This window comes from Silene latifolia, chromosome 10 (genome assembly GCF_048544455.1).
Source record: "Silene latifolia isolate original U9 population chromosome 10, ASM4854445v1, whole genome shotgun sequence".
Taxonomy (NCBI): domain Eukaryota; kingdom Viridiplantae; phylum Streptophyta; class Magnoliopsida; order Caryophyllales; family Caryophyllaceae; genus Silene; species Silene latifolia.
In genome coordinates this window covers 125847169-125854768 of record NC_133535.1, presented here as the reverse complement: position 1 = coordinate 125854768, position 7600 = coordinate 125847169, and the positions used below count along the sequence as shown (strand labels likewise).

The window sequence follows — 7600 nt, the reverse complement described above, 5'->3', positions numbered from 1 at the left end:
TATGGGGGTCTAACTGATTTAGGGCAGTGTCTTAAACGGCGTCTCGATTAAGGGTGTTTAGGAAGAAACTCAAAGCTGATGGGACTATTGATAAATTTAAACCCAGGTTGGTGGCTAAGGGTTTCACCCAAAAGTCTGGTTTAGACTATTTTGACACCTATTCCCCGGTCACTAAGATTGCTTCCATTAGAGTGATGTTTGTTATTGCTTCCATGTATAACTTGCTTGTTCATCAGATGGATGTGAAAACTGCGTTTTTAAATGGTGATCTCGATGAAGAGATTTATATGGATCAACCCGATGGTTTTATAGTGCCTGGTCAAGAACATAAAGTTTGTAAACTTGATAAATCTTTGTATGGACTTAAGCAGGCACCGAAACAATGGTATGGAAATTTTCATAGTGTGATTGTATCTCTTGGTTTTAAAACTAGTGATGCTGATACGTGTATCTATATGAAATCCAATGCTAGTGGTAGTGTTATTATAACACTTTACGTGGATGATTTAGTTATCTTTGACACTTCATTAGATGTTATTGATTATACTAAAAGCTTGCTTAAAATTTCTTTTGAAATGAAAGACATGGGTGAGATTGATGTCATTCTTGGTTTAAGAGTTTTAAAGACTAGTAAAGGTTATTGTCTTAGTCAAGCTCACTATGTTGAGAAAATTTTAAAGAAGTTTTTTATTTTTTTATATTGAGCCTGCTAGAACACCTTTTGATGCTAGTGTGCACTTAAAAATGAATCTATCTGAAAGTGTGGATCAAACTGGTTATGCTAAGATTCTTGGTAGTGTTATATATCTTATGTGTTCATCTCGTCCTGATATTTCATATTCTGTTGGGAGATTGAGTAGATATACTCATAATCCCGGTCATGATCATTGGAGTGCATTAGTTCGTTTGCTTGGATATCTTAAAGGTACAGCTGATTTTGGGTTATCTTATTGTGGTTATCCTCCAGTTTTGGAGGGATATTGTGATGCTAACTGGATCTCGGAGAGTAATGATATACACTCTACCATTGGTTATGTTTTCACTTTAGGAGGAGCAGCTGTATCTTGGAGATCATCCAAGCAAACGTGTATTGCGAGATCTACAATGGAATCAGAATTTATATCTCTCGAATTGGCTGGTCGAGAAGCAGAATGGTTGAGAAGTTTGGTAGCGGACATTCCTCTTTGGCTAAAGCCCGTGCCATCCGTGCCGCTACATTGTGACTCGCAATCTGCCATTCATGTAGCCAAGAATAAGGCTTATAATGACAAGAGTAGGCATATACGCCGAAGGCATAACATTGTTTGTAACTTGATCAAATTTAGTGTTATTTCTTTAGATTATGTAAGGTCAAAAAGTAATATTGTCGATCCATTGACAAAGGCCTTAAACAGGAAACTAGTTTCAGTAACTGCTAAAAAGATGGGATTGTGCCCACCTACGTAGTGCTTTTACGATGGATACCCAAACTGGTTCACCGGATTCAATGCGGTCAAAGGAAATCGTTAGGCATTGCTTGTATTTTTTTCTACCTTGATGAATAAAGGAGGTTATTCAGTTTATCCCTTTTAACATGTTTATTTATTGCAGAGATAGGTTGGACAGGTGGTAGTCCTTAATGAGTTCCATACCTCAAATGTTTGAGTGGTGTGTGCAGTACACACTTGATGGACTCACCTACGTGTGATTGTGGAGTGTTGGCCACCTCCTATGAGAATAGATGTGGGCTATTCTTTAATACAATCATGATAGAAGGTTTTTCATGGGGCCTTATGTTACTCGAGGGAGCTTTTCTCATTTCTTTCTATTTTCAGGTTCAAGACTACGTTCACCTGATGATAGCCACTCTCTCATATTCCTTTTCTTATTTCTTAAATTTGACAAGTGGGGGATTGTTGGAGTTGGAAGTTGCTTCAAAACTTAAGTGTGGTAATATTTGTCCCACATTCACTACAAGAAAATAGGACTCGGGCGACTATATATGGCGACTGAAAATAGTCGCTAAAACTAATTTGGCGACTAAAACTGGTCGCCCGGGCCCAGTCGCAAGCTCTAGTCGCCTATTTTAATTGGCGATCGTAATCGATCGCAAAAATTGGCGACCGCTTTATTAGTCGCCAAATAGGCTTTATGGCGACTGAAAGTAGTCGCCAAATTGGCGACTGAAAACAGTCTCTAAAAGCTTTTAATCAGTCGCCAATTTACATTAAAAAAAATAAAAAAAAAAGTCAAATATCTGAAACAATGAACTCGAATAACACGCCAATTTGACGGTAGAAAAAAATAAAGAATCACAGATCTGAAACAATGAAACTCCAATAACATGAAAAAAATCCAATTTCGCAATGAAACTCCAATAGCATGAAAAAAAAATTCACAGATCTGAAACGATGAAACTCTAATATTATTCGTCGATCATTACATTGCAATTTACATTACATTACAATCAAGTTTATAATAAAACTACCAACACCATCCACATTAACAACAATTTCGATAAAATGAAAAAACCAAATTATATTCATCGCTCGCCACCGTCGATCATAACATTCATCGCGCGTCACTGTCGATCATACCTGGCCATATGCTATCATTGTTGAACACCGCGCCACCCTTTCTCTTTTTTCTCCTTTGTTTCCATTTTCTGAAAGATCTGAAGGAGGGTGAGATAACATTAAAATCTGAAAAATTTGAGATAATATTAAGGAGGGTGAGATACTTTGAAAATAAAATCTGAAAATTTTAATTTTTATAAGCCAAATAAATCAATACCTTTAATTAAATGGAGTAAAAATGAGGTGTTTCACGAGAGGAAGTGATAGGAAAAGATGAGGGAAAGTAAGAAAGAGGGGTTACTGAGGGAGGTGGGATCTAATGTCCTTTTTTGTGCTGGGCAAATAAAATGGCGACTGAAATTAAAATCGGTCGCCAAATTGGCGACACATCATTGCAGTCGCTTTATTTTTTATTTTTAGTCGCCAAAATAAATTAATGTACAGATTTTTGTGGTCGCCAAGTTGGCGACTAATATCAGTCGCCCGAGAGATTTTTTCCGTCGCCAATTTGGCGACTGTAGCTGCTCTGTCGCCTTTGTCTTGTTTTCTTGTAGTGATTGGAAGAATAGTGGGGGAATGTTATCTTTATATATCAAGGTTGGTTAACAATTGTTAACTAGACTATAAAGGATAGACTATAGTCTCCCTACGCGCGCGCCGCGGCCGCCATCCGGCCGGTTCAGTTTACCCACAAAGAAAAACACAAAAACATCTGCGTTAACCCTGAAATCGGTGACCACGGAAACCAAGGAGCACATGTGTCGGGGTCTAACTTATTTAAGGGAGTGTCTTACATAGCGTCTCGATTAAAGATATTTCTGATTCAGACAAAAATAGTACCGGTATTACATTGTTGTTTTTTAAACAATACAGAGTACATTGTACTTGACGCAATTTCAATGAATGTTGTAGCTTTTCTAGGATATGGTAACTCAGTGCCTTTTTTTTTTTATTGTGAATGACCGCTGACCTTCATTTCACACTACAAATATAAAACCAACATACACATTTACAGTTTACACAATTGTTATCCGTTGAAATTTCAGAATTTCAGAAAATGGGAGACAAAGAGCCAAATAATGCTATTAAGAAACAAGTTATTGAGCAACAAAGCTACCTCTTTGATGATCTCATAACTGAAGAAATACTTACAAGATTGCCCATCAAATCCATTCTTCAGTGTAAGTCCGTTTCGAAACATTGGTACTCTACTCTTTCTTCTTCCAAATTTGCCAATGCTCACGTTAAGAAATCCCCCTTTTCTCACCTTTCAGCTCCTGTTAACACCTTATTTATCAAGAATCGTAAGAATTATTACCTATTCTCTTATGATGATGATGATGATGATGATGATGATGAGATTTCTGGTAGTTTTGAAGATAATTTGGTGAAATTAGAGGTGTTTGGTGTCGAGAATGAAGATAATCTTAAATTGATAGGGTGTTGTAATGGGTTGATTTGTTTAGCTCCTGTTTCTTGTGAATACTTCATTTTATGGAACCCGGCTACCCGTAAAGTGCATAAATATGACTCAGATGGGTATTTAGAGCGTTTTAAAATGCCATTCTGCCCTTTTGTTATTAGTGGATTTGGGTATGCATCATCTATTGATGACTATAAATATGTTCGAATCTTGAACATGTTTTGGGGAGATGAAATTCATGGAAGAGGTATTATTGCAGTACATGTCTTCTCTCTTAGGGAAAAACGATGGAGGAAAATCGATTTTGATATTGACATTTATGTGTTTTATGGGGATGGACAAGGAATACTTATTAATGAAACATTGTATTGGGCTAGTTGTTGTTTTAAATGTGGTGATGTAATTGTTAGCTTTGATTTGGGGACCGAGAAATTTGCCATATTTCGCTATCCAAGCTCGGAATTTTTTATGTTAGGGGCATTAGGAGAGTGTTTGTGTAAGTTCGTTTGTGACGGTTCGATGGACATACTGAAACCTCCCACAATAATAACTTCTGTTAGTCTTCCAGAGGATTTAAGCTTAGATTGGTCATCAGAAATGATCGGGTACACGAGGACGGGCAAAATTTTTGTGACGGGGCGGTTTAGCAAGTCTCATGACGAGTTACAAGATGGCCCGATAGACAGGAGTCGTATACTGGCCTTGGTTGATTCAGATACGGAATCTACAAAGTACACAATGCTTCTGAGGTTTGAAGAGTCTATTAATATTGCAAGATATTTTCCAAGCTTAGTTTCGCCTTTTCCTATCTACCGAGGTGGTTATGTGTAGACAATTATACGTATGTGACATACTCAGTATGTGATTGCAGGAACATGTATAGTTGATAATTTATCGAGTCATCTTTCATCCTTTGATTTACGAAACTTGGGGTGAATTCTGAGTATGCTTTTAACAGTTCGTTGCTTCTCTATGTCTTCTAATTTGAAGTGCAGTTTTGAGTTTTGATTCTACCTGTCCTCTAATTTGAGGAACATGTATAAATTCATGGCACACATGAATTTATACATGAAGAAAGAATTCACTCGTGAGAATACTAGTTAAACGAGAGAAGCAACAAGAACAACAAGAATAAAGATAACAAATGGTCTGAGGATAAATTGAAGTTAAACGACCTTACAAAAGTCTTAGTGCAACTAAATGACGAAGATAATTTATGGTTAAACAACCTTACAAGAGACTTGATTTTTCAGGAGTACAACATACAATGTCGTCCAAAACGTACCGACCAACCAACAAGCGAACAATAGGTTAAGCATTATTGGCAAATGTACTGCCGTCTCCATGCATGCCTTTGACTGACTCCAAAATAGGAATAGGCGACACCAGACTTGGGACATATCCCACAACTTTAATCGGCTCATCGAACCTCAAAAGTGTTGTCCATTTAATAGGTTCCGTACTTGTATCAGCCAAGTGTAGAGTTCTCCTCCAAATACTTTCTAGTGTTCTTACCCCATTGTCCAATGATGCCCCCGTCACAAAAACCTCGCCAGTCCTTGTACACCCGATCAATTGCGAGCCCGCGTCTAAGCTTAAACTCTCTGGAATGCGGAAAGATTTCACAATCGTATGAGATTTCAGTAAGTGCATTATTGTATGATGATTTGTATCCCAGTGGGACATACTCAAATACTCTTCCATAGCACCTAATATGCCCAAGTGGTAAGACCCGAATTTAAATATTTCAAACCTTTCAGCCGCCAAATCGAAGCAGACAAGTACATTAAGACTCATTATACTACCAGCTTGGGTACTATAAGCAAGCCAATATAACTTTTCATTAAAAACCACTGCTTGATCACGAGGAAGGATAAGATCATTATCAAAATCAATTTTTCTCCATTGTTTTTCCCTGAGAGAGAAGATATGAACAATATTACCTGTTTCATTTCCCCAAAGCAGTGTCACAATTCGAACATATTTATAATCATCAATCGAGGATGCATACCCAAATCCATGATTTGCAGAAGGCTCATCATGCATATCAAGAAGCTTTACATACCCGTCTGACTCATATTTTTGCATTTTGCCGGTAGCCGGGTTCCACAAAATGAAGTATTCAAAAGCCATGGTTAAGCAAATCAACCCATTGCAAGAACCAGTAAGTTCAAGAAGTTCCTTCTGATAACCAAAGTCGATGTCTAGTTTAAGCAAATTGTCTTCGAAATTACCAGACACTTGATCATGATCGTACGAGAAAATGTAGTAATAACTCGAATCAGATTTGATAAACAAGGTATTAACAGGAGCAGAAGGGTGAGAAAAGGGGGATTTCATAAAATGGGCATTGGCGAATTCAGAAGAAGAAAGAGTAGAGCGCCAGTATTTAGAAACGGATTCAAATCGAAGAATGGATTTGATGGGTAATCTTGTAAGAATTTCTTGAAAAATAAGATCACGAGAGAGGTTTCTTTGTTGCTTAATCACTTGTTTATCAGAATTATTTGGGTCTTTGTCTCCCATTTTCTCAAAGAGTAGGTCTCCTGAGAGACGGTCTCTTAATAAGTTTTATTGAGAGACCATTGTACAATTTTAAGGAAAAGTGGTACTAAAGGTAATAAAATAGGTACAAATCATGATTAATGATAAAATGGGTACATTTATTATGTAAATAGGTACGAAATTACTATGTTACGATCAACAATAAAAGAGGTACGAAATACAAATAAAAGGGTACGAAAGATTGGTCTCTCAATAACTTAGTGAGAGAGACCGTCTCTCCCAAGTTTTAGTGTTTCTCAAATCATCAACGGATACCAATTCTGTAAACTGTAAATGTGTTCGGTTTTTATAGTTGTAATGTGTGATAAAAAGTTGTGCCAAGAAGTTCAATAGTTGATAATAATGAAAATGAAAATGCACGAGTTACCAAATCCTAGAGAAACTACAAAGCCTACAGCATTCATTTAACTCAATTAAGACGTTTATTAGTACGAGTATTCATTTAACTCAATTAATTAGCCATTGTGTAACAGTTACACCTAGAACTGCAAAAGGGTTATTCGGGTCATTTTTGGTCGGGTAATTTTCGGATCAGGTCATTTATTGAGTTGGGTCACTCTCGATTGAACCATTTGAGTTGGGTTATTCTGAGTTGTTTGGGTTATGATTTTTGCTAAAAAGAAGTCAATTCAAGTTATTTCGGGTCTATTACGTCATTTCGGCTAACTCCAAGTTGGGTCATTTCGGGTTGGTCACATTGGTTTCATGTCTATTGGGTCACTTTCGGGTCTAGGGTCAGCTTTATCGTGTTGGGTGTAGATACCTCATTTCTGCACCTCCGGCAAACCACCCGGTGATGATTGGGCCGCATGTTTGGTACGCGGAACGATTTGTGACAGTTCATAAGATTATCGTCAAGTGATTGCTCAAATATTAATGTCTACCTCTTAGTTGTCATCTACGTCCCGATACGGTCGTTTTGACAAGAATTAGAGTACATTTGAGTCCGGCCTAAAACCGTCTCCATTTTTCGATAACCGTTGAAACCCGAGTCGAATGTTCGGAATGTTCGGATATTTCTATTCCATATTTCACAAATTTTATCTTTTAGTAAGTA

At 37.2% G+C, this 7600-nt stretch overlaps 3 protein-coding genes and 1 long non-coding RNA gene across 4 annotated transcripts; 2 read left to right on the top strand and 2 right to left on the bottom strand.

Annotated features, from left to right (window-relative positions):
• The first annotated feature begins 744 nt into the window (after nucleotides 1–744).
• LOC141608170 (secreted RxLR effector protein 161-like) lies at nucleotides 745–1446 on the top strand. Its single transcript, XM_074427532.1, has one exon. It carries the CDS (start codon nucleotides 745–747, stop codon nucleotides 1444–1446), a length of 702 nt encoding a protein of 233 aa, XP_074283633.1.
• A 916-nt stretch (nucleotides 1447–2362) lies between these two features.
• LOC141609167 (uncharacterized) lies at nucleotides 2363–2917 on the bottom strand. The gene is made up of 2 exons (XR_012527261.1): nucleotides 2773–2917; nucleotides 2363–2681 (listed from the first exon to the last, which is right to left on the bottom strand). It is a non-coding gene; the product is annotated as an uncharacterized LOC141609167 (long non-coding RNA).
• Nucleotides 2918–3612: 695 nt separating this feature from the next.
• On the top strand, nucleotides 3613–4809 carry LOC141608168 (F-box/kelch-repeat protein At3g23880-like). Its single transcript, XM_074427531.1, has one exon. The coding sequence runs from the start codon at nucleotides 3613–3615 to the stop codon at nucleotides 4807–4809; it is 1197 nt and encodes a 398-aa protein (XP_074283632.1).
• A 480-nt stretch (nucleotides 4810–5289) lies between these two features.
• LOC141608167 (F-box/kelch-repeat protein At3g23880-like) lies at nucleotides 5290–6504 on the bottom strand. The gene has a single exon (XM_074427530.1). The coding sequence runs from the start codon at nucleotides 6502–6504 to the stop codon at nucleotides 5290–5292; it is 1215 nt and encodes a 404-aa protein (XP_074283631.1).
• Nucleotides 6505–7600: the final 1096 nt, after the last annotated feature.

Bases quoted from the DNA above. Each gene is read 5' to 3' on its own strand.
- LOC141608170 (XM_074427532.1), top strand. From the start codon at position 745: ATGAATCTATCTGAAAGTGTGGATCAAACTGGTTATGCTAAGATTCTT.
- LOC141608168 (XM_074427531.1), top strand. From the start codon at position 3,613: ATGGGAGACAAAGAGCCAAATAATGCTATTAAGAAACAAGTTATTGAG.
- LOC141608167 (XM_074427530.1), bottom strand. From the start codon at position 6,504: ATGGGAGACAAAGACCCAAATAATTCTGATAAACAAGTGATTAAGCAA.